This window comes from Dryobates pubescens, chromosome Z (assembly GCF_014839835.1).
Source record: "Dryobates pubescens isolate bDryPub1 chromosome Z, bDryPub1.pri, whole genome shotgun sequence".
Taxonomy (NCBI): Eukaryota; Metazoa; Chordata; class Aves; order Piciformes; family Picidae; genus Dryobates; species Dryobates pubescens.
In genome coordinates this window covers 55662699-55689333 of record NC_071657.1, presented here as the reverse complement: position 1 = coordinate 55689333, position 26635 = coordinate 55662699, and the positions used below count along the sequence as shown (strand labels likewise).

The window sequence follows — 26635 nt, the reverse complement described above, 5'->3', positions numbered from 1 at the left end:
CCAGCTCCCTCAGGCTCTCCTCATAGGGCTTGTGTTCCAAACACCTCACCAGCTTTGTTGCCCTTCTCTGAACATGTTCTGACTTGCTTTTCCAAGGTCTCTTCCTGGTTTTATGAAATACATTCTGTCTAAAGTCAGAGGTTTACATCTCAATTTGGAAGTAGACAATGGTCAAGAGAAAGAGGCATTCAGCAGGGATTTGTCCAGCATAATGATGTAGTTCCTTTTTTTTTTTTTTTTTTTAATTTAACCAGGACTTTTCCCCTTGGTTGACAGCAAGTACCTCATAATTCAGAAGGTTATTTGTGAGGGAAAACAGTATAACAGCAGACCGGAAATGCATATATTTTAACTGAAATGCTAAGTATGCTTCTGACCCAGGAAAACCACAACCTCAAATCTCCTGGTTGTGTATTTGCTCATTTCCTCATTCTCAGTTTATGAAGGTGGTATTAAGTCCCAATTGCCTCTCTAATTATTTCTATTTTCCATTACTTAAGCATTTTAAAACTTTTAGTTTCATTTTGAGTATTTCTTACATTGTTGACAGAAGAAGAAGGGTCATTGCAACACTGACCTGATGAAGGCTGTTACTTCGAAGTAAGTTGCAGGTAACTTTTTTCCTAATCCATTTATTCATCTGTGTGACCAGGAGGAAGATGAAGTTCCAGATGATGAGACTCTGAATCAGATGATTGCTCGCCGTGAGGAGGAATTTGATCTCTTTATGGTAAGGATGATATGATCATAAGTAGAATATCTTCTCTAGTGTTTTTAACAAAGGCCTTAAGCTTTTGTAGTTCAACATTTGGCAAACTTCACTGGAGGAATAAAGTCTATTTACTTGCACTATTTATATGAGGAAAGAACAATAATCTACTTAAATTCAGAGTTCCTTGCATGACAGCAAAACTTAAGAGATCCTTCCAGATGGTATAGTGGAACAGTGCCATTCTGGAGGAACAGTCTAGCATGACCTTAGAAATTTACAGCGTGAAACTGAGTTTAGCAATCAGATAAGACTCCAGACAAGACATTGAAAGACTACTTGTAAGGTGATGTGTCTCAGTTAGTGTTTTGGGAATCCTTGTATTTGAGAAGAGCCAAGCTGAGAGGGTTCAGTATATTCAATAGTGCCATCTTTAAGCCTCAGTTAGTACATTTGGCTGGATTTGACCTGCCCTTCTTGATAGGTACTACCTCTCAATTTATTCATGTCTGCCTTGGCTAGGAGTGTAAAAGGATGATATGTCTAGTTGGCATCCTGTAAAAGCATAGCATCTTGCCCACAAGGGAGAGTTCTATACATCATTGGAAATTCTTTTTATAAATGTTCTCTGGCCAAAGCAGTAGTGTGTTATGATGATACAGCCAGTTCTGGTCCCAGTCTGTGTATATCTGTTTTTCAAATATGAAAATTAAGTGCTTGATTATTACTTGTTTGTTTTCTTGGGTTAGCTGCTGATTCCTAAGTGTTTTAATACTCAAGAGGCCTATATGAAAAGGCTGTCATACCACTGGATTTCGGCTGCTTAAAAAATGCAAATGAGATTCACAGGACTGTAGGAGCCTAGGTCAGTATGTAGGCAACAGAGAGATGGGTTCTTCCTCACAAGGATTATAACGCACCCCACTGATGAGTCTACAGTAGGTTGTGGTGAAGTATGCTGAGTGTCTGTATCTGTTTCCTGAGGTGATTGCTCAGAACACTCAAAAGTAATTTATGTTGTAAATTCAACTTCAGCTCAAAGTCTTAACATTACCTTCTAGTATTCTTAACACTTCACCTAATCTTGACTGATATTTTTGTGTGTGTTTTTGTTTTTGCCGAGTACAACTGTAAAATCAGGAAAAATCCAGTGGTTTAGACATGTTGGCTTTTTGACACTATCTGTGCAGGCTTTTCTCTTGAGCGCCTTCAATTTTCTTTAGGGATGCCTTTTTTTGGTAAAATTATTTTTTAAATGTCCTTGTGATATTCAGGGTCACAAAACTAGTGTGTTTCCAGCTAGTCCTTTCAGTTACATAATAATAAAACCTTGTGGGGATGTTGTCAAGGAATGATCAATACTTGCAGATCACATACATGAATGTATTGAAACCATAAAACCTGTGCAAAAAAAAAGAGCAGAGTTGTTTAGTTGACACAATACAAAAGTATTCTTGTGATCTGCACTTTGTGTCACTTAGCTGCTGCGTTGCCTTAGTTACTTGAATAAGCTACTTACAGAGTAGCAAGCTTGACTGGAAAATCAACCATCAAGGGTAGCTTCTTCTTTTTATAGTTGCATTTTAAAAGTATCATAGAATGGAAATACCTGCAAAGGACTTGGTTTAAAGTTTCAAGAATCATTAGATAGAAATTTCAATGGTTCACTTAATATTTGCCCTTAATCTGTTTTATCCTTTACTAATTGCAACTGCAGCGCATGGACATGGACCGCCGGAGGGAGGATGCCAGAAATCCCAAGCGTAAGCCTCGCTTGATGGAGGAGGATGAATTGCCATCATGGATTATCAAGGATGATGCTGAAGTTGAAAGGCTCACATGTGAAGAAGAAGAGGAGAAAATATTTGGAAGAGGATCCCGTCAACGCAGGGATGTGGACTACAGTGATGCTCTTACAGAGAAACAATGGCTGCGGGTAGGCTGTCTTTTTGTTTGGTTGGTTTTGGTTTTGTTTTGTTACAGCTGAGATTTATTCATTGTAGTGAGTTTTTTTGTCTTTTAGAATTCTACGCAGTTGCGCCCATGGGAGCTCAATGTAGTCGTTATGGCCTGTGTTTCCCTATTAAACACCCTTTGGTGCTCTGTTGAAGGCATAAGTATTAAGCTATGTTGCTGAAATGTTACTAAATGCTGAGTAAGGACCGTGATAGCTTTATATTGGAACTATTCTATTACTATCAATCTTGACATATTTCTTAAGTCTTTATATACTTTTGTCATCTTTAGTGTATGTATATGAAGAATTCCTTTATAGTGGATGAGACCAGTGTTCAGTGTATATTGGAGGTTTCTGTGCTGCAGAAGCTTAATTTTACTAATTCTTTTAATGCCTGAAATTAACCCTTTTAAGAATTTGGAAACTTTCTTGTAATCCTGTGGGAGTGTGGCATATGCTTCAAAGTCTGTATGCATGTGTGTATACCGATCAGGTATGTCAGATCCGTCCTTGCTAGGGGTTGAAGTTCTTGAGTTTTGGAAGCAGGAGACAAAATAATTACAGTAGCCAACTCTATGAATATACACTGTGCTGCTGCCCTGAACACTCTGTACTTCCAGTAACAGCCTCACAGGGAAGCTGCAAGATACAAACTGGCCTCATCACTAGCTGTCGCTGCAGTCTGCTGTTCTGTAGGTGTTGGCATGACAACCATATTTCCTGAAAAAAAGGAGGAGAAGTTTGCTTCTTGATCCAACCAAGCATTTCCATCTGGAAATGTTTCATGCTCTAGTAGATTCTATCCCTGCACCACTTCTAACAGGGCTGCTAGATACTTTGCTGGATTCCATGGCAGATTATTTTCTGCTGAGGACTCCATTGCATAGGGCAAGCTTCTAGAACCAGAGGATTTGCCTGAGTAGTTAAAATACTTTTTAAGACAGTTGTACCTGGGTTCAGTTATCATTAAATGTAATTGCTGGCTAGTTGGCATGAATTGGGTTTTATTCCCCATCTAATGCAGTTCATTTGAAATAGCTTTGCTTGTTGGCCAGAGAAACATACTTGAGTCCAGAATGAACAGTGTCCAGTTTACCATATGCAGATGTCAAGTATTGTGGACTTTTGCTGAGCTAAAACTTGTAAATGAAATTCAAGCATTTGGTCCATAATTATTCAATCTTACTTAAATTTAAAGAAAACCCCTGCTGAATTTCATACAAACAGAATGTGTGGTAAATACTGGTTTACTATAATCATGACATAAATTTAATTTGCTATTTGGTTTATGGTTACTATGATAAATATGTTTTACAACATAAATTCCTAGGAAGAAAGTGTTGGACATGTGTTCAACTGTTTTCTCATTAAGTGGAATTTTACATAACTTTCTGAGTTTACTTAGCAGTCTGTTGAAAGTTAGGCCTAGTGTCCGATGTAATAAAGTCAGGCCAGCTTGTTACTACAGAAATTACTGAGGTTTTCCAGTTAGTTTTGTGTTTTCTGAGAGAGTTTCACTTTTATCTATTTGTTATAAATAGGCCGCATGAGAAAATTTCCAAGTCTTGTGAGAGTTGTTTATTAAAAAAGAAGCGAGCAAGCAGCAGGGAAAAATACTGAGAGAGAAACAGCATGCTGGGCCGCAGAGACTTCCCCCCCCACAGATACCAAAAAGCAACTTACAAATCCTAACTTTTCTTTATATAGCTACACCATCTATATATGCATGTTTATGCTTAATAGAAGGCAGGGATGTGATGTGTTCTAGCCCAACTTCTCGGGCTTCTTGAGCATGCGTCTTCTTTGTGGTAGGGGTCAGAGATGAGGCAGGGGAGGTCTTTCTCCTGTGTTCTTTGCAGAACCACATCTTCTCACACCAGTACAGCTGCAGCACAGGACCTATCTGAGGTAAACATTCTATGGCTCCTGAGAAAGTTGGCATGAGGTTCCTGTCTGAAGCCAAAACAATCTGAACATTTACCCTCTGTTCTCAAAACAAACAAAATGTGTTTATCAGTCAAGTAAATGAGTATTTGCCCAGGGCATGTGAAAAAAACTGCATTCTGATCTAAACTCTGCTGTGTAGTATTGAATTGCAGATCCAATTGAAATTGTTCACGTAGGAGAAAAGTCACATTTGAAAGAGTTTGTCACTGGAGGCTTTAGAAGTCAACAGTTTCAGGGTGTTGTCTATCTGGTGACCGGCATTAAGGATACCTTGCTGGTAAGTTTTACATACATGGAGGGTGGTGTCTCAAAGGATTAGGAAGCTGAACATGATTTTAAAGCCTCATGAAGCCAAACCACTTTTATGCTACAGGTGTTACTACCTGTCTTTCATGACCTTTTCAGGAAATTCAGACTCTATATAAGAAAAGGGAAAAGGCGGCTATTTTTTCAGTTGCAGTGAAATCTAAAATCAGTGATGCAGTTTAGATGATATTGTTGCCAAAGTGTTTATTCAGTCTGCAAAAAGGAGGGCATTTAATATTTTGCTTTGTCATAAGGAGCAAATTGAGAGATCATTGCTGTAAAGTGTCATCATTTGAAAGGAGACGAGAGCAGATGAACTGTACTTCCTTGTCCTTGAACTGGGAACTGGATGCAGTATATCAGATGAGGCCTTACCAGGGCAGACTAGCAGGGGAAGAGGCCCTCCCTAGACTGGCTGGTCACACTAATGAATGTATCCCAGAATGCCACTAGCCGTATTAGTTGTGAGGGCATGTTCTGGCTCTCAGTCACCTGGTCGTACACCACGAGTCCCTGTGAGATCCCGGTCGCTTTGTTGTCTCAAACTTAAGCTATGATATCATGGAACTTTTTTTTCTTTTACAGAATTCTCAGTTACTTGGATTTCTAAATAATGTGAAAAGTTACCCAAAGCTATTCTGAACCTCAGAAGGTGCTTGTGGTTGATTGATTTGACCTTGCTTTAATTTCGAATAAAATCACACCAGCAAAGTAGTTTCTTTATACTTTGGATGTCTGGAAACACTGCCACATGCACACTCAAAAAGCATACACTACTGTGTTCTTTCAAACCCCTGCCTAAAATTGCCATATGTCAGACTTGATGAGGGGCTGAGCAACCTGATCTAATTGGGGATGTCCCTGCTTACTGCAGCGGGGGTTGGACTAGATGACCTCAAAAGGTCCCTTCCAACCCAAGGCATTCTATGATTCTATGATTCTTATTCAGGCAGTGGAATTTTAACTTTAGAAAGGAAAATCCTACAAAAGTTTTCCAGTAATTATAATCCTGAATTTCATCCTGCACTCTGAAATTGTCACATATTTGAGTGTCACAAACTGCAGTTTAATGGATATCCATTATCACAGTATCACAGTAACTAAGGTTGGAAGAGACCCCAAGGGTCATCAAGTCCAACCTGTTCCAACAGACCTCACAACTAGATCATAGCACCAAGTGCCACGTCCAATCTCCCCTTGAACACCTCCAGGGACGGCGACTCCACCACCTCCCTGGGCAGCCCATTCCAATGACGAATGACTCGCTCAGTGAAGAACTTTTTCCTCACCTCGAGTCTAAACCTCCCCTGACACAACTTGAGACTGTGTCCCCTTGTTCTGGTGCTGGTTGCCTGGGAGAAGAGACCAACCCCCTCCTGTCTACAACCACCCTTCAGGTAGTTGTAGAGGGCAATGAGGTCGCCTCTGATCCTTCTCTTCTCCAGGCTAAACAATCCCAGCTCCCTCAGCCTCTCCTCACAGGGCTTGTGCTCAAGGCCTCTCCCCAGCCTTGTTGCCCTTCTCTGGACACGTTCAAGTGTCTCGATGTCCTTCCTAAACTGAGGGGCCCAGAACTGGACACAGGACTCAAGGTGTGGCCTAACCAATGCAGAGTACAGGGGCACAATGACCTCCCTGCTCCTGCTGGCCACACTATTCCTAATACAGGCCAGGATGCCATTGGCCTTCTTGGCCACCTGGGCACACTGCTGGCTCATGTTTAGGCGGGTGTCAATCAGCACCCCCAGGTCCCTCTCCGTTTGGCAGCTCTCCAGCCACTCTGACCCCAGCCTGTAGCTCTGCATGGGGTTGCCTTGGCCAAAGTGCAGCACCCAGCACTTAGACTTATTAAATGCCATCCCATAGGACTCTGCCCATCTGTCCAGTCAGTCAAGGTCCCTCTGCAGAGCCTTTCTACCCTCTAACTGACTAACATCTGTTCCCAACTTGGTGTCATCTGCAAACTTGCTGATGACTGACTCAACCCCCTCATCCAGATCATCAATGAAATGTTAAAGAGGATGGGGCCCAGCACTGATCCCTGGGGGACGCCACTGGTGACTGGCCGCCAGCCGGATGTGGCACCATTCACCACCACTCTCTGGGCTCGGCCCTCCAGCCAGTTCCTAACCCAGCACAGAGTGTTGTGGTCCAAACCACGAGCTGATAGCTTAGCCAGCAGTTTACTGTGGGGGACGGTGTCAAAGGCCTTGCTGAAGTCCAGATAGACTACATCCACAGGCCTCCCCACATCCACCAGACGGGTCACCTGATCATAGAAGGAGATCAGGTTGGAGAGGCAGGACCTGCCCTTCCTAAATCCGTGTTGGCTGGACCTGAGCCCTTGGCCATCCTTCAGGTGCGCAGTTATTGCCGCCAGGATAATCTGCTCCATCACTTTCCCTGGCACTGAGGTCAGGCTGACTGGTCTGTAGTTTCCAGGTTCCTCCATCCAACCCTTCTTGTGGATGGGGACCACACTGGCCAGTTTCCAGTCATCTGGGACCTCTCCAGTGAGCCAGGACTGGAGGAAAATGATGGAGAGCGGCTTGGCCAGCTCATCTGCCAACTTTCATTTCAACTTGTATCTGATGATGTAAGAAAATACTTTAAACAATATTTTATGCTCAGAGCCGTAGGACATTGTTGCTCCTTACAGCCTTGCTTTAGTTTTTCATATATGCACTTACACTATATTATGCATTATTCTGTTAAGAAACTTCACTTCCTCTTAAGCCTTATTGCCTTTCCAGAAATTTTCTTTGTGTTCTTCAGTTAGCCATTGCTTAGGTAATAGTTTTTGCTTGTCAGACTATGGTTGGCATTGCAGTGTATCCCAGAGGACCAAGACGGCCTTCTGGACTGATACTGTTTGTGTTAGATTTGCATTTTGAAGCTTATTAAAGGGTCAAGCACTGTGTGAGTTCTGTCACAGTCTGATAACTGCTGCTTTAGGAGGATCCTGAAAATACAGAACTCACTGCATTACTACTAGAATTTAGCCTCACAAAGTATTATTTTGGTATAAAATACATTAAAAAATACATATAACTTATGTAAGTTTTCTCAGCAAGTTGTCCAAAGTTTGACTTACTTTCATGTTATGCTGTTTTCCTCCAAATACTGCAGAGTTATTAAAAAGCTATATTGAATGTCTTAAAGGGCTACCTTCTACTGTTACTTCTTAAACCCAGTGTATGTCTATAAGTAATTTTTTTCCTCTGTTTTCAGAGAAACTAAGCAGTCCAATTTCTTGCCCTACGTTTTCTCATATTATAGTCTCTTAACATTGCATGCTTCCTGTTCTTAATTGCCTCAGAGTACCTTTATTAATAATAAGAGGTACCTATAATCAATTTTCCATGCTACTGAAAATATCCTTAAGCCTGTGAATAGGTAGAAAAAAGTGATCTTAAGAGTTTCTGATGAAAAACAATGAAATTATAATGGTTTCTAAAATCTGTTTTCCCCTGTTGTTTTAGTTTTATGCAAGGTATTTTAACTCTTTTGTTTTGAATTTATTTTGTCCATTTTGCTTCCATTTGGTTTTCTTCCATATTATAGTCTTGGAACAACAAATGTCTGTTTGAGAATGTGTGAATATGCTTATATAAGGGAGAAGAACAAAAGAAAGTATTTTGTTTCTGCCAGTAGTCATTCCATTGAGTTTACTTTTACTTGCATAAAGGTGAGCAATGTGAAGGCGTCCTTGCTTTTTTGTTCGCTTGAGAACCAAATAATTCACTCATTCTAAGGCAAGAACTTTGACTCAAAATGAGTGCTTTCACACTGGAAATCTGCTAATCATCACTTTGCATTATAGTGCTCAGCTGTTTTGTTTCTTTAGTAGAAGAAAATGTGCTTGTTCTTTATAGGAAACTTTCTACTAGAATAATGATATAGAAGTGTTGCTGAATGAGAGTTGGACCTGTCTGCTTACCTGAATCAAGAGCTTAGAACTGTCAAATTAGTTTTACTATGGAAAATACTTCTGTCACTGCAAATGTTAGCAACGTTCACTGGAAGATTATGTGGTCCCAGAAAGAATCAAGACTGCAGTTCCTTTCCAAAGGACTGATCTCACTGGGTATAAATCCCGTCTTTATACCAGAGTATATTGGTAGGCTCACAGAAGAATGGGAGGCAGTGCTCATTGAATGAAGAGAGGGAATAAGGATTGGGAAGTTTGTTGAAATTAATTTTAAAATAGTCCATTCATTCTGATTCTGAAGGACTGAATGTTGAGATTTTTTTTCTTGAGAAACAATGTCAAATGTGAGAGGTCTATCTTTAGTTCTCAGCATTATGAACTGCAAAACATCAGCCGCACTGCCAGCCTGCCAGGACATGTAACATTACATAATAAAGATTTCCTACTTTTTTTTTTCCTCAATAGAATGTCACATCATCAACAAAAAACCAAAAACAACAACAAAAAAATTCCACACAACCAGATAAATAAAGGTTGTATAGTACTAGGAAGCCAAATGTATTTACAACTCAACAGCATTTTGTGAAGGACAAGGTAAACAGAAGCAGAAAATCATAAATTGTCTTGAATTGGAAGGGACCTTAAAGATCACCTGAATTCCAATCCCCCTGCCATGGGCAGGGACTCCTCCCACTAGACCAGGTTGCTCAAAGCCTCATCTAGTCTGGTCTTAAAATACTCCCAGGGATGAGGTGTCCAGAACTCCTCTGATCAACCTATTCCACTGTCTCACTATAATCATAGTAAAGACCTTCTTCTGACATCTAAATTTACACAGTATGCCCAAAGTCTCCTCTGCAGGGCCTCTCTCAATCCACTCTTCACCCAGCCTGGATTTGTAATTGGGATTGTCCCAACCCAAGTGCAGACCTTGCACTTTTCCTTGATGAACTTCATGAGCTTGGCATATGCCAGAACCTCCAGCCAGTCATGGTCCCTATGGGTGGCATCTCCTCCCTCCAGTGTGTCACCAGGGCCACATAGATTGGTGTCATTGGCAAATTTGCTGAAGGTCCACTCATTTCCACTGTCCATGTCACTGATAGAGGCATTAAACAGCACCAGTGCCAGTACTGGTCTCAGACTGCACTCATCGTAGGTCTCCATTTGGACATTGAGCCAGTGAATGCAACTCTTCAAGAGTGGCTATATCACATATTCCCTATCCACTAAGTGGTCCATCCATTAAATCTGTGTCCTTCCAATTTAGGCACCAAGATGTCATGCAGGACAGTGTTGAACAATTTGCACAAGTCCAGGAAAATTATGTCTCTTGCTCTGGCCCTGTAATAAAAACCTACTAAATTTGTCAGACAAGATTAGCTCGTGGTGAAGCTGTGCTGTCTCAAGATTGGGAAGAGAGGCTGTCATTAACTGTTCATTAGTGGTAGTATTTTTAATTAATGATCTCCCTTGTAAAATAAACAATGTATCTTATATGAGTGGGACAGAGTAAATCCTAGAATGTTGTAGAATTCCTGGTTTTCCTTTATGTGGCATCTGGTCTTCATTGCTGGTTGCCTTCATAACTTCATTTCAGCTTGTTTCCTCCTGTTCTGTGACAGTTCTTTGTGGGCCTGAATGGAACCTATTTGTTACCAGAATTCTAAGTTGTCCTAAACATTTTACAGAAGTATTAAGCCAATTAATCAACCATTTTGGCAACTCATTAAAAATGGAGAAAAAATGGTAATCTCAGAAGGACAACAGGATGATATTTCCCTTCATAAAAGATTTGTTGTAGACCAAAGAAGGAGGATCTGGAAGCAAAACCCACAGTACAAACTAAGCCATTGCAACCTCAATTTTCTTTTCTTTCTAAACTATGAGATTTCAAGTAAGATAGAATATTTCCTGTTGAAGGACACAAAAGTGTTACACTGTTGACTAAATTCAGTGCTTGTTACTTTAAAGGAATTTAGCAAAAAGCGAGAAAAGTAATCTCCACCACCTCTTCCTGGCACCTCTCAGAAAAGGTAATTTCCTCATACAATTAATTTTCCTTGCCCCCTCTCCTAAGGAAAATAATTGACTTGGTCAAGGAGGGAAGCATAACTCAAGTACCAAGTGTCTCCTAATACCTTTGTCAGTATGTTGTTGTCTGCAATGTGTAAGTAGGCTTTTCTGAGTCAGAATTCTGAGTAGGTCAGGGAGAGAAAATACTGATAAAAATAAAAATAAAAAATATTAAAAAATCCTTCCCTTCCACTTTCCCTTACTGAAAAACCCAGCCACTATATTCTCCAAAATCTTGCCTGTACAATAAGCACACACATCTCCATCACTGAACAAGATTAAGGGGAAAAATTTGAGGCATCTCTGCCACAGTAGATTTTACTTCAAGATGGATTGCTTGGGAATCTGATGCCAGGAAATGTGTCTTCCAACAACTGGTTTTCTGTGCTGGTGAAAAGTGCACATAACAGATCATTCATGAATGGAAAGACTGCAGGAGATACCAAGGAAGATTTACTGTCCAGTAATATGGGAAAAAACAACAACAAACAAGCAAACAACAACAATAACAAAAAAACCCAATCAAAACCAACAACAAAACCACAAAAATTCACAACAAAACAGTTCAGTGTTACTTTACTTCTACATAAGTGCTGATTGAAGACTTTGAAATGTTCTTGTGTGGAGGAAAGTGAATCAGCAGTGAAAGTTAAAAACTGAGGTATTCAGTAATTCTTGGCTTTTTGCAGGTTTTAGTCTGTACTCTGTCTTTGTTTAGTCCCAGCAGAAATGGTCTGGTAAATCTGTTGTGTGGTAGTATGCAGAAGGAGAGGAAATTGAGTTAAAATTACTGTTCATCAATCCTTATAAATCTCTTAATGTATTTAATGATGGCGCTGATGGTAGAGTATCTTATGCCCTTTCCCCTGTCAAGTATCATGGTGGTCTCCTTCAGTCTTGACGTGTAGTATACTACATTGTATTGCAAAAGGGAATTAGTTACAATGTAAGGGAACTTGACTTTGACTGCCAAGAATAATTCTTAAATGTGAAAATTGGAACAACCTCAGACATCAGGAATATCGTTGTTGAGAAACTAAACAGGAGAACTGTGTTTTAAAGGGTTCTTTTGGAGATGAGTCTTTATAAGCTGAAGTCTTTATAAGTTGTCAGGTGTAATCTGAGAACAAAAATGTAAAAGAGGGATAGGATCTCAAGCAGACCAAGAGAGAAGAAAAAGATGGGATTTCTCTTGGGATATCAGTACTGGACTGATTATGCTGAAGAGAGAAATTGGTGTGAGCAGGGGGATGACATTTCAGTGATTCCAATGTTTCTACCCTTCTGTAGAGTTGTTTACTTCTTTCTTCTCTTCCAAATTGATTAATTGATATCCAAGTTTTACAAAGCAGTAGCACTGCTGACACTGCTTATCCAGTCTTCAAGCCTGTACCCATAATGTCCTGTTTTTCAGATGGAGAAACAAAACAGGTCACATTTGGTTTTGGTTTTATGGTACTTGTGTAGTTGTATCCATATTTGCTAAGGCAACTTAACATCTTAGTACAGCCATTTTTCTTTATGAAGTGAGAAGTGTAATTGCAAGCAGCAACAGAAAGGCCAAGAGTCTTAGCAGTAACTTCTACTTTACTTCTTGTCTTTGTTGGCAGGGGAGAGAGAGGGAGGTCAGGGTCTTCCTTTCAGAGGAAGGCAGGTTAGTTTTCTGCAGGTTAGTTTTCTTCAACCCATGGTTGGTCTGCTCTCTCTTAAAATTCTGTCTCCCTTAGAATCCTGGGTGCTCTAAGCTCTTTAGCAAGGAAATTGTTTTGTGTGTATGGACCAGGATACATCAGTAAGATTAAGAAAACCAGGAAGATTTTGTGAATACTGGACTTACCACTGGTTCTTTAGAGTTACACTGCCATCAGTTGCTCAACCCTTTGCAAAATTTGACAGTAGATTTTCACAATTTTCTTTCAAATAACAAAGTCTCCAAACTTTATTGTACTCTTTTTTTCTGTTTCCTTAAGGGAAGGAAAGTGTTAAATGTTTGTTTGTGTACTGTTTTCCTTGGTGCTATTGCTGTTCACCTCCCTAATCCAGAAGCATTTGAGCATGGGGAGGTGTCTGTATTATCTTGCCCCCTCACTCAGCCCATCATCTGTCAGGATCTGGAGATTTGTGTCTAGGATTTTATCATTATCATACTGGTTAAGATTTGGAAGGACATTCTCCTAGGTGTGGCTCTTCAGCCCTGGAATAGTAATCTTTTCTAGGAAAGAGCTCAGTCAGATTAATTAGTTTAGTAAATATTTTGTGGCTCATACACGCCTGTATGGATTGTATGCAGAGAGCATTAATTGATCGGTGTGGTACAGTTTTCAGCCATCTTTTGAAGCAGCAGCATAGATCATGCAGGTTTAGATTTCAGTATTACTGTTTATACACAATACATAAAATTGCTGCATGAGACTGCTGATAGGAGACACACTAACAACATTTTTGGACCGCTGGTATTGTGACATTAATTTTCAAGTGATATCACTAAAATCGTAAATTAAGGAAGCCTGTCTGAGTTTATAATCATGGATGTACATTTTGAAAGCTGAGTATAGGAACTGATTGATTATTACTGTCTAAGTAGATAGTTCAATATTTGTGTGCAGATCTGTAGTATGCTAATAATTAATTTGCTACTTACTAGTGACTAATTTTTAAGAGTGCAAGAGTGTATGTCAGTGTACTTGGATTGTTTTTTTACTGTTTTGTTTGGGGGGGGTTCCAGATTATATTGCTATATGTAGTATTTCTACATTTCTTTTCTTTTCCTTTTGTCCTGGTATTCCCTCCCCCCCTTTCCTCCCCACCAAGAATACTACCCTATTCCAAGCAAGAATTTCATGTAGAATTATAAAATGACATGTTAGTGAGCTTTCTGCTGTCAGCACCACCGTCATATTTTTTTTTGGTGGTAGAAAATTTCTCATGTAAACAAAAATACAGAAATATTTTAGTTACGCAAGTGCCAGTTTTCAGACGGACAGCAAAATGCTGCCAAAGGTAACAAAAGGATAACTTGTTTGTTTGTGCTTTTTTTAAAAAAAAAAAAAAAAAAAGTCAATCTGAATTTTTTTTTTTTTTTACCAGTTGCAGTAACCAAAACCTAATCTGTTCACTGCGGAGGAATAGGAATACATTTTCTGTAATAAATGCGTCTTTAAAATGCATGCAACCTATTCCCGTTTTAAAATCATACATGAAATTGTCTAGTTTCTCTATTATAATTAAAATGCTAGCAAGAAACTGCCTAGCTATAAATCTGATTTGGATGCCTAGAATAATAAGGGGAGAAATATGATAAGTAGTTGTCAATATTAAAGCAGGCTGAAGGAAGAAGGCTTCGGGCCTTGTAGTAGGTAGAATGAAACAGCAGATTTGAGTATCCACAATCCTTTCAGTATTAAATTTTCAGTAAAATAAAATTACTTGTATATGAAAACATAGCCTTTCCCCAGCTCTCTTTTTTTTCCTGATCAGCTGATGAAGAGACTAGCAGCTCGCTGCTTTGCTGGCTTGTTAATTTTATCCCCACTAACTGTGATTTCCGATAGCCGGCCTGCTGATAGTGGTAAGGTAAATATCCTTTTTCATTGCCGTCTTGAAGATTCAGTAGAACTACATCACAGGCATGTGTAGGTGTGTAACACATCAAAAGTCATTGTTCTCTGTAATTCAGTGTACAACTGAGTGCTTAAGGAGAACAATGATATTAACTGTTGACAGCCTTGCATGCTGTATGTATTATTAGCTTTTCTAGCTTCCAAGATATGCAGAGAAATTTCCTTTTCTTAATCTTCGTTAGCTGCAGTGGTTTATAGTGTGCGTCCTGCTTTAGCCAAATGAATATTAATGAATTTGTGTGCAGGTATTTTGTTTTTTCTCCTTTTTTCTTTCTAACTCATCAGATCTCAAGCCTCCTTCATAGTGGGTTATCTGAACACTGTGGAAGCATGATGTAAATTGTCTTTTGATTATTAAGGCCTAGTTTCAGGCTGTCCCTCAGGATTCTGTGTTCGTGTTTGTTCTGTGGATTTGCACGTCGGAGGATGCAGATTTTGAAATATCTCTGTTGTTTTTAAAATGCCAGCTTGTTTTGTGTTGTGCACCAGATTTTCTTCATAAAATGTTTTCAAGAGAAATTATACACAATTGAGAAAAATAATGTCTGGGATGTAATCACTCTCTTTATATTGATTATTATACTCACATGATCATAAATATTAGCCATGTTTGGTGCTGTGGAGAAATGAAGGTAATTACCTTATGATTAGAGCTCTTTCAGCTACGAGAAAGGATTGATTAGCATTTGCATGTACTCAAGCCAATTTTGAGATGCAAAAGGGACAAATATCAATATCAGTTATGTTCTGAGAAAGCATTAATCAGAGAGCCTCGTTGAAAGAGTTTTATTGTGGGGGGTTTTGTTATTTATTTCAGTTCTCTTATGACTCCATATTTTTATTTTCTTTTGTTGGCTTTCCCAAATCAAGAAAAGTTCAGCTTCCTGCTTTATCACATGGATCTGATAGTCCGTGTGTGAAACAGGTTCCCATTATTTCTAGTTTGTGGGTTTGTGGCATTTTTATTTATCCCTCTGCATAGTGCTGCTGAGCCTGGTAAAAGCATACATCCAGGTAATTCATTGTTAGTGGCAGTGTGTGGGGTTTGGTTTTGGTTTTTTGAAGATTCTTTTGCATCCTGTGTTGCAAGTACTTTTTATTGTAGAATGCTGTACTGCCGGTGCTTCTGTCTATCTGCTGGTTATTATTCTAGGAGAAAATTGTGTATTGTAGAGATCATTTTAATGCTTGGGCAGTTTGGATTTTGCTTAAACTATTGACTGGAATTATTTGGAGGAGAAGTTGAACTGTTACTGCATAAAGCATCTGTGCGTGTACTTTGTGTGTACTAAAAACTGTGGGCAATATGGCTTTGGGAACTGAGCACAGTTGAGACTGTCCTGTTTGAAAACATAAAATACCAACGTTTGTTTTGCTTGATATATAAGACAGGACTGCCATTGACATGAACAAGTAGATGTTGATTGTGCACCTGCTGACACAGTAAGACTGGCCATTATGGTGTGTGAAACTGAGTTGCCGTGGAATTCAAGGTTCAGATAAACATGCATCTATTTAGGTGACAGTGGAATTCTTAGAACAAATTACTATTTAGTGTTTGTTTGATTGCAGATAACTCAATTTTTTTGAATTCTTCTTTATGAATAAGCTGAACTACAGGCATCCTCTGGGCTTGTGGTTTTGTTTTTAATACAGTTTGTTATTTCACTTCGCAATATCTTTTGTTTAAAAATTATGTTTTTGAATGCATGGTTGTCAGGCAATTGAAGACGGCAATTTGGAAGAAATGGAAGAGGAAGTCCGACTGAAAAAAAGGAAGAGACGAAGAAATGTGGATAAAGATTCTGGGAAGGAGGATGGTGAGAAAGCAAAGAAAAGAAGAGGCAGACCTCCTGCAGAAAAACTGTCACCAAATCCACCCAAACTGACAAAACAAATGAATGCTATCATCGATACTGTGATAAACTACAAGGATAGGTGAGCTTGGAAATGATCTCTGTTGCCTGTGCTCTCTTCCTTTTCTGTTGATCTCTTTGGTTTTTAACAGCTAAATTTTTGTTTTCAGTCTTGTAGAAGGACTTGCTTTCACAGTGTTTCTGAAAAGTGATTCCACTTAGGGCCTGATCCTGTAAGTCTCACTCTTTGTAGAAAGTTTGCAAAAGACTAATCTGATGGAAAGTTGTTGAAACATGAGTGCAAAAACAAGGCACCTGCTTAGAAATGAAATCATTCTGCTCAGGAGGTGTACTTAAGAACATTCATCTTGAGCAGGGTTTTCCTTCAGTTTATTGGTGCCGTGTGTGTTATTACTCAAATATATGGCTACAAATGTGTAAGTGGCTCTGGCCATGATCTGAAAGACCACCCAAAAGACTTAGGGCTCATATTATGATGTATTCACCTTGCTGTGGCTCTTAACTAATAGAATAGCTGTGAACAGAATAGCTCTGAACAAAAAAAAGCTGTTCAGGTATTCTAGTCAGAGCTGTGTAGGAGCATCTCTTGATTTTGGGTCCCAGGCCTTGAGCTGTGTCCTATAGTCAAGCACTTCTGATCAGGGTACCTGCTTCTCCTTTTTAAAATAGCAAGTAAAGTTAACTTCCTTTAGCCTTCAACTTCCTTTAGCCTTCACTAGGGGACAGCTACTGACAGTAACTGATAGTTGCTGAGGAAGTTAAAGATTTTATCCCGTCACTTGTGTGCCAGCAGGTTCAGACCTGATCTTTGTCAAGTAACAACTTAACCACTGTGCTATTATGTAGTGACAAGGCCTATCTCTGTCACCCAGGAGCCCACATTTATGCAAGGCAGAATTGGTTCCATTAAAAAGTGGATGTAGCTCAATTCTGTTGGGAATTAAAAATGCCTGTTAAACTGGGCTCTTCTCTCTGAGCTATGCAGAAGAGTTCAAGCTTCCTGTATTCCATTTTTTTGTAAGCGAGCATCAAGCCACCCAATCTGTGAAAGCTGGGACAGAACAGAATGGCAAAGTCAGACATAAGAAAACTCTGTATCTTAAAATTTCTGGAGTTAAGGTTGTTCCACAACTTGGTGAACATTTCCAGGGTTTCCATCTTTAGAATTAAGTGGCTTTTGAACATTAGAACCCTTTGGAACCCTACAGCTTTGTTGGGGGTTCATGTTTGTTCAGCTCTGGTCTTTTGTGTGTGTGAAGGGAATCACGGCAAGTACAGAGGGACAGGTTAATTAGAAGAGAAGTAGGCCATGAGCTTCATTTGGGGGAGAAAACGTTTTTTTAATCTCTTTAGTATTTGAACACTTGAAATCATTGTTGTGTTTAGCTTAATTTTTCAGTACTAATAGATGTTTCATCTCTGTTCTGTTAAAGTCCAGAGGGCTGATCCAGACTACGAAGAGCTGTTGTGTCCCAAAAGGTGTTCAAGTGATATCCATCCAAAATTTTACTGATTCTGACCTGAGTGACTTCATTAAAACCAATTTCATAGTCTTTACTAAGTTTTGTTGCAATTAATTAAGAGAATGCATTGCAAAACTAAAAAATCTGTGTGCTTCATCTCCCTTGCTTTTAAGAAGAGCTCTTAGTGAATACAGAGCTGCATATCTGGTGTTAAATTAATTCTTATAAAACAAACAAACAATGTATTTTTCCATGATGCCCACAAAAGTCTGGAGTACCAACTGGCTCCATTCATGTGGTGGACCTGTGTAATGTTGATGAAGGGAAGGATTCTTCAATACTTATCTAACTGTCTTGTGTTTGACTTCTGTTGTAGGCATGTGGGAACAAGTACGATCCTTTCCTTCCTTAGTTAAACAGCATTCAAAAAGCAGGCTGAATTGCTTGCTAGGAAGGCTAGAGGCTAGAATAATACAAGCAATAAGCTCTAGTAGACTAAAGTTTGAGCTACGTAATTATTATGAAAAACTCAGAATAATAATAAACAGACAAATTGGCAGTATTTGAGGTAAATATTCAGTGCAGAGAAGTGCAGCATTTGATGCTTTGAAAAGGAAATTCAGAGGTAGATATCCAGCTACTTGCAAACCCTGGTTAACTCCATGGAAGACACTGGAAGTTAGTACTGAGGTCAAATTATGTTTCTCTGTCATGTCCTCAGTGTAAATTCAAGCTTTTTCTTTAGATTTTCTTCTCTTACACAGTACTGGTAGCATTTCCTGTGTTTCCTTTTATTCACATCCCAATCTGATTCTAATTTTAATGAAACATTCCATTTACACTGTAATTCCATTAATTAAGCTTAACCATTGGTATAGAGCAATAGCTACAAGCTGGGTTGTTTTGCATCGTTCTAGAGAACAAGTAACAAATTGAAGGACAGAAAATTTTGCTGTTTATCTTGAGATTTTACTTTACTGGCAACCTGACTTCCTAGTTTCATGGAATCCTGGTAACTGAGATGACTTCCAGGTAATACAGGAAATAGAAAAGAAAAAAAAAAAAAAAAAAGAAATAAAGAGGATGGACAGAGATGGGAGGCACTGTGAAAATGTTCAGTATGAACTGTTTGAACCCCTTTGATGTGAGAGTTGTTGAGGTCTTTGTCAAGTTGTCAATACTTGCTTCTTGCAGGCTGCTATGCTTTGGATTCCAGTGACATACCTTAAGATTTTCTTCATGTTGATAGGCATTTCATCATCATATTTTTATATTTATTTTTGCTAATCTTGAAGCAAATAGGTGTACCTCATTTTGAAGAATTGTAGGGTAAGTGCTCCAAATCATTAAGAAGTAAAAATGCATGTTGAATTCACTGCTGCATTTTTAAACTACATCTCTGCTCTTGATAGCCAGCTTCTAAGTATCAAACTGTAAAATGAATTGCCAGTGCTGTAGATCTAGAGCAGTACTACAAATACAGTTGTTTTTTTTGTCTTCAATACTCCTTTGCCATCATAGGTGAAGCTGAGTTAAGGCTAGGTTTCATCTATAAGGGGTTAGAATGAAGAATAAATCTGTAATCATGCAAAACCAGGACAATGACTTCTTCTAGAGGAAGATTACCCTGCCTGCCAATGGAAGAGAGGTTGGGCTAGGTTGCATTCAGAAACTCAAACCATTCTGTAATTCACGATTTTCTAAAGCTTTTGCTAGGGTACTACAGGAAAATTACAAGCTAGCATTAAAGAAAGTGAAGATCTAATGAATAAACTTCCTAATCTGAGTGAATAAAAAGAAAAAACACGTCACTGAAGACGCAGCTAAAACAGGAACTACTAAACTGGAAAGATGATACCACAAAAACCCTTGAAGGCTTGGTGTTGGTATAGAATATAATATATTAATGATATATATTAAAAAATTAGGATTGTCATAGCCAAAATGAAGTTTTTAAATATGGTATTTGTGGATGACTGAACATAGTTAAGTCTGGTGTAAAAGAACTGTCATGAGATAGAGTGCATTATAGGATACTTACAGACTGAAAATAGGAAATACTTATTTGAGTTGGAAAATCCTGTGGAACTGGAAGAAAAAGAATGGCACAGGTACTGAAACTATGACCAAAGTGAACAATCAGTGTAATTCAGATATATTAGACAACAGGGGTCTGGCCCTTACATGCTGCATATATGATGAGGCAATCCTCATTATGTGTGTACATCATTATATATGACACCATTAATGCTTTTGAGTTGCTGCATATAGTCCTCAAATACTTTTCCACTCAAGAAAAAGCAGTTTACACTGAGACAAGTTAAATTATTATTTCAGTAATAAATGACAGGTTAGTTTGTTTATCCAAACACAGCATAAACCCAAGAGGGAGAGATGATGCTTTTGGTAAATTCACCATAGAAAGAAGGAAAGCCTAAACACAAGGCAAATGCGTAAATGCATAAAATACAGCGCGGAGATGACAAGGAGATCACCAGTGTAAACATTAATGAATACATTCGAGTTGTTAACAGAGAGTTCTAGAACTTTTCCTTATGGAATCGTGGAGCAGAAATATGTATAGATTTTGGCTTTGTTCCTTGATTTGAAAAAGTGATACATGATTATTTACAGTGCCAAAGCCCTAGACTGAACAACTGGGAAACACCTTACCGCTTACACAGTTCATCCTGAGCCTGCAGTGTAAAGCATTTCAATTTTGCAGACTCCATTTGCAGTAATGCATGTTAGTATGGGATTTTGTTGCACATATTTTTGAAACTAATATTTAGGGATCTTTGCAGCCTTACACCTGCAGCGTAAAACACATGTTTAAAAGAGACAAAATTGAAATGCATCAATTCTGCATTATTGTCACCCTTCTTTAAAATTTGTCACCTGTCTTTCCTTTCCCAAATTAAGAATGCTTACAGAAATGGATGATCATAGAATAATATGTGAAATATGTGTTGCATTTTCAGAAAGCCAAATTAATTTGTATGATTAAATGCTTTTGCCTTTTGCAAACAGCAATAAGTTTAATGGAAATAGATGTTCTTTCCAGAATAAGAAATTTGTGTGCCAAATTTGAGCTCCAGCTGTTGATTTCGCATCATACACATGCAGGCTTAGTCCTCCAAACTATCAGTTTCCTCTTTTAAGTATTTTTCTTAATTTTTTTTTTATTTCAGAGGAAGACAAAATTTAAGTGTAGCCTTACTTTCCCAATTGTTAAAATTTAGTGGAGAAGAGGAGTTCGATATTTCCTCTCAAGTTGCCAGCCTGATGCTACTGCTAGTTTGTATTAGTTTTGTTTAGATAGCAGCAGCTGACATGAAGAGTCCCAGGACAGTAATAGCTCTGTTACATACAGTGACTTTCATTGGTGAGCAGCCTACTGTCTGCTCTTCTTGTGGGACTTCAAGTAAGGACTTGCATGATGTACTAGTTAGTTCCACAAAGCCTCCTCCCTGCCTATTGATCACATTTTAATAAAGCTGATACAAAAACTGGAGGGTCCAGTTGTTACATCCTGACCATGTTTCCCGCTTAGCAGAAGATTTCCCCTGTGGTCTTACCATTTGTGTCTCTGATGCTTGGCATTTTGATCACTGCATCCTTAAAGCCAAAATGTTTGAATTCTTGCCCATAGTATTGTAATTTTGACAGGAGTAATTTTGACTCAGGGAAAGAGTATTTTTCTTTGTATGTGGACTGCCTTTTAGTCAGACTATTTCCAGCTGTTTTCTGAAGTTGCCAGTTTTTAACTGTTGTAAAATGGTAATGTAATTATCTATTGCTAATCTAAGCAGTAATTAATTATGCCAATTGGTACTCTTGAGTTTTCAAACATGCAAACCAGATACTTCTTATTTATAACCAAGCCAAACTTGTGGACTTCGTAGCCATATGTTAAACCCAGGAATTACATTTCCAAATATTTTCCCCCCATTCCATTCCAATGACAAGGACAGGACCACTATGTATTACTGCAGACAGTTCCTAAAAGGAAGAATTATTAACTGCATTTATAAAAAATTACTCATCTCCCTACGTAGCTGGGTTACTGTTGGAAGTTTTTAGATGCTGAGGTACCAATTCACTATCTAGTTCTTCTCCCACACACATATGTTTTTTTAAGGAGCACCTTTGTGAGTTGCATTTGGTGAGCTGTATTTTGCACACTGTGGTTTTGGTTGTGAGTGCTCTGACTAGGGCAAGTGTGCGGGACTCTTCATTCTACCCACTCTTAAACTGAGTTTCAGTATTTGTTAGAAGTATGAAATTTGTCAGAAATATGAGAACATCTTACAGTTTGAGCTTCCTAGGTGTCTCCTCTTTTGATTCCAAAGGACAAAGGACATTGATAATAGTAAAACTTGACCAGGCCAGTGGGAGCTTGCTTCTGGACACATACTGCCAGGGAAAACAGATAAAAAAAGGAGCTTTCTACAAATGAGCACGTAACTCCATCCACTGACTAAATGGGTGGAAATACATGCTTCTGTGCACCTTATAAGCAGTTTGACAAAAATGAGAGGAAACCAGAAACACTGCGTACAAAATTTTTCAAAGCAAAAATATTTTTTTTAAATGGGCAGTATTATTAGTGGTTTTTAACTCACACAGCACGCAGGTACTTTTTGTGTGAGCATGCACAGAACTGTCACTCACAGTTCTACCACATTTGGGTCTTTTAATGTATTCTGGTCCTTCTCCCTTCAGCACATGTCCTGCTAGTTGCTAGGCAACGGTGAGTGATATTTTTTTTTTACTGCACACGGTTTTTATGTTGTGGTTGTTGTTATTATTTTCCAATTACAAAAGTGAGGACAGAGATTAAAATCAAGAAATAAGTCCTTGAGATCACTGATTTTCTCCTGTTGTATCTACAACACAACCATTTGAGATTACGTAAAAGATCGCATTTATTTACAGCATAGGTGCACACATACAAAAGGAGCAGAAGGTAGCATTTCTTTGTGAGAGGAGGTCCAATAAAAATAATAGAATAAGCTGGTATTGATCTTAGTAGACAAAATCAGGCACTATTCTGTTTGTTGCTCTTTCATGCCCTTAGTGTTTATTTTATAGCCTTGAATGATTCTCGGTAATGAATTGTATCAAGCAAATCTTGAAAATTTTCTATGGGATTCTTTGTTCAGTAGAATGTGTGAACAAATCTCAGTTGGCAGGATTTAAAAAAATAGGATATTGCTGTTTAATTTACTACTGTTTTATTTTTTAATTTCAAATACAATGCAAGGGTGGTGGCATGTATGTAAAAAAAAAAATATAAATTATATAGCCATGAGATTAAAAGATGAAAATAATACTGATTTTTTTTTAATAGTACAAATACCCTAGCATGTTTTAAATGTTGATCAAAATTAGATTATTAGTGTCTGTTTCCTTGTTCTGTTGTTAGAATCTGAAATGTAGCTGAAGCAAGACTAGCATCGGTGATTTAGTAATTTTTATCAAGTATGTATTTCTTTTAAAAGAAAGCTGCTGAAATTTAAAACACAGCAGTAACTCAGCTCTTCAGCACAGCAAATCCAGATTGATACTGCCAAAGTTCTGAAAGCAGCTTTCACATGTTTTAAAGTATGACCTTGCGTGTATATCACATGTCAGTACATTGCACAGGTTTATTAAAATAACTTTATTAAGTTTGTGAAGTCAAGGATGCAGCAAAACAGGATGTAATAGAAAAAAGGTGGAAGCCCTAGTCTGATTCCCTCAGGAAGGTATGTTACACTATGCTATGTGACAGTGTGACAGCATGCTGCTTGGCTCTGCTTTTCCTCAACACCCATGCCTTGCATATAGAGAGTGACCACTGATCACATCATAAATGGCTGAATTCTCTCTGGGCTTCTTCATGGTGCTCTTAAGTAACCTGAACATTCTGCAGATACAGAACTTTTTTCACATCATGTTATTCTCATTTTACAAACAAGGAATAGAAATTTAAATCTTAGGACACCACTGGGCACCAGAGGTCTGATTTCTTTGAGTACTTAGTGCTTCGAAGGTTCAGAGTAAATTTTATTGATCTCACTTGCAGCTGTGTTCAATGCTTCTCTTTATTAACAAAGAAAAATAACAATAGCAAAAGCCCCCACAATCCTCAATTTGCAAAGAAGTAGAAACACGTTTAGTTAGTTTGTGTATGTGCAGTTAATGTATTGATTTTACTTCCCCTTTGAGAAAGCAATCTTGAGCTGAAGACCAGTTTTGTTTTGTGACATGGTATCGTCACTCACATGGATCATTGGCAGTATTTGCATTGGTACATTTAAATGCATAGTATAAACACCTCCCATCTTGATAGGGAAAATACAGAAGCAATGGATTTGTGTGTTTGCTGCAAATCAGTACCGAAGAAGATGGGACTTGCAGTGACGTGAGTTTCACCATTTTTTCCTGGCAGGAGAGGACTGGTAAAACCACTGACAATTATCTGGTCATTTTGTGATTTCCTCTTATTTCTATAACAGGGTGTTTCCCAAATAAATTAATTCTGTTGTGTGAAATTGCTATTAACAGCCTGGATTGTGAGGTAGTCTGTTCTATGGGGTAGATAGGTTTCACTCTCACCTTGCCTGACAGAGATCCACAGAATGCCACCTTGTCTGACTGTGCAGCAGCAACACCCTAAAGAGCCTCCACGCATGTGCCATAATCTAGGAGGAAGTCTGACAGTTAGTGCTAAGACAGCAAGGGGAGGGGCTTCTGCTGCTGCAAATCAGACAAGTTGTCAGGGTGAGACAGCTTTTGTGCAGGATGGAAAAAACTCGTAACTGCCAATTGGTGCCTAAGGTACTGGTTAAACAACCCTGGTTAGCAAGCAGTGATTAGATTATTTGCGTTATTGTCTTCTCTGATGCAGGGTAGATAAGGAGCAGCAGTGTTCAGGGCTAAACAGAGAATAGCAAGAAATGTTGGATTAGGTGAGAAACAGCTACTTAGGAAATGAGGAAATTCTGTTTTTTCCCTATTTGTTTGTTGGTATGTCATGTCCATAACAAAAGTAATGTGATTTCAGGCGTTAAGAAATACCTAAGATACAGTAGGCAGAGCTGTTCTGGACTTTTTAGTTTAATGTGTCTGGTAAGAGCCCAAGACTGTGTGGAAGGTGACTACAAGAGAAAAGGTCAAGTGGAAACAAGGACTTCTTGACCAACTCCTGTGAAGATGTGAATAAAAGAAGAGGGCTCTTTTGGAGTGGCTTTGAGAGAAGGAAATACGTGAATGTGGGCTGGGAAATACTTGCTGTTGCTGTGTGTAATGAATTACAGTTCCTCCCAGCAAAGCTTTTGTCTGCTGCTTTGTAAGAAACAGGACACAAACACAGGAAAAACACCCAAACAGCAACAAGAAAAAAAGCCCTGTAAGCCATCAAGTGCCATCAACACATTTCCTCTTTAGGTGACTTACAATCATGTATTATTTGAGAAGCCACAAAAAATATTTTTAAAAAGCCTTTATTTGGAAATGTCAAAATAACTGTTAATAAAGGGTGAGCAAGGGTAAATCTGGAAGTCTTAGAGATTCAGAACACCTGGAAGTGATAGGCACTGTTCCCAGAGTATGAAACATTTTTATATAACTCATTGCTTTATTTCAGATGACTGAAGAAGTACAATGAGCAGCAATGCTTTTTCAGTAGGGTTACAATGATCTTCCCAGAAACCTAAGTCATTAATGGAAGTTAATTTTTTTTTGTTGTTCTTGTTGTAACATGTAGTTAGTCTTTAAGTAATTAGCGTCCGGGATATAGGAATTCAGTATGGACAAGTGGTTTGTTATGGCAAGGAAATAAATTCAAGTATTAAATAACCAAAAAGAAAAGAAACTTACAGCAGAAGGAAGAAAGGGTAAGACCGTGCTCAGCAAACCACTGCAGAAGTCAGACTCAAATCCTGATCCTGCTTCCCTAAAGCCTCCTATACATACAATCCTATGATGCTGTTGATATGTTAGGACAACAGTACAAAGGGTTTGTATTTAAATGGTTAATCTGTTCCAAATGAAAAAGTCAGAGCAGGGTTCAGTTTCCAGTTCTTTGAGAGAAAAATCTGCTCTTTTTTTTTAATTTTTTTTTTTTTACAATTAGATTGAATGTGTCTGTGCATATTTTTTGAGTGACAGTTACATTATGGGTTTGTTCCTGTCAACAGTTCAGGACGGCAGCTAAGTGAAGTCTTCATTCAGCTTCCATCCAGGAAAGAGTTACCGGAGTATTATGAATTGATTAGGAAACCAGTGGACTTTAAAAAGATAAAGGTATGAAAGTTTTTCTTAAGTGAAGATTCCTCAGTTTCTTTCTATATTACAAAAGCATGACCATGAATACATTGTTAAAATTACAACACCGTGAGTACTGCATTTACCTGTATTTGTGGCTTAGATGTTTAACATTGTTACACACCTTACTAGGAATTTTATTTAATATGTATTGCAGTTTATCCATTCCAATCAAAATGCAGCAGTGTGACATGAATGACACTTTCAGAGATTTAAAGAGTTTAGAGAAAACACATTTCATTGTAATTTGTGCAAAGACCTAACTGCCAATCTGCAAGCACATCTTTGGTAAAAGCACAGTTGGTGTGAAGTTGTAACAGTTCCGGTAGAGTATAGTTATCCGTAGGCTAGCACCACATCTTGTAACAGCCAGGTCAGATCTAAATGCAGTTTGGCAGAGGAGGTTTAAGCAAATATTTACATTAGGTGATGTCAT

At 38.5% G+C, this 26635-nt stretch overlaps 1 protein-coding gene across 1 annotated transcript in view; it reads left to right on the top strand.

Moving 5' to 3' along the window:
* SMARCA2 (SWI/SNF related, matrix associated, actin dependent regulator of chromatin, subfamily a, member 2) overlaps positions 1-26635 on the top strand; it is a 121273-nt gene that overhangs the window by 87571 nt on the left and 7067 nt on the right. The window contains 4 exon segments of the mRNA XM_054178817.1: positions 653-730; positions 2427-2645; positions 16267-16484; positions 26073-26178. Of these exon segments, the coding sequence (XP_054034792.1) occupies positions 653-730; positions 2427-2645; positions 16267-16484; positions 26073-26178 (621 nt within the window).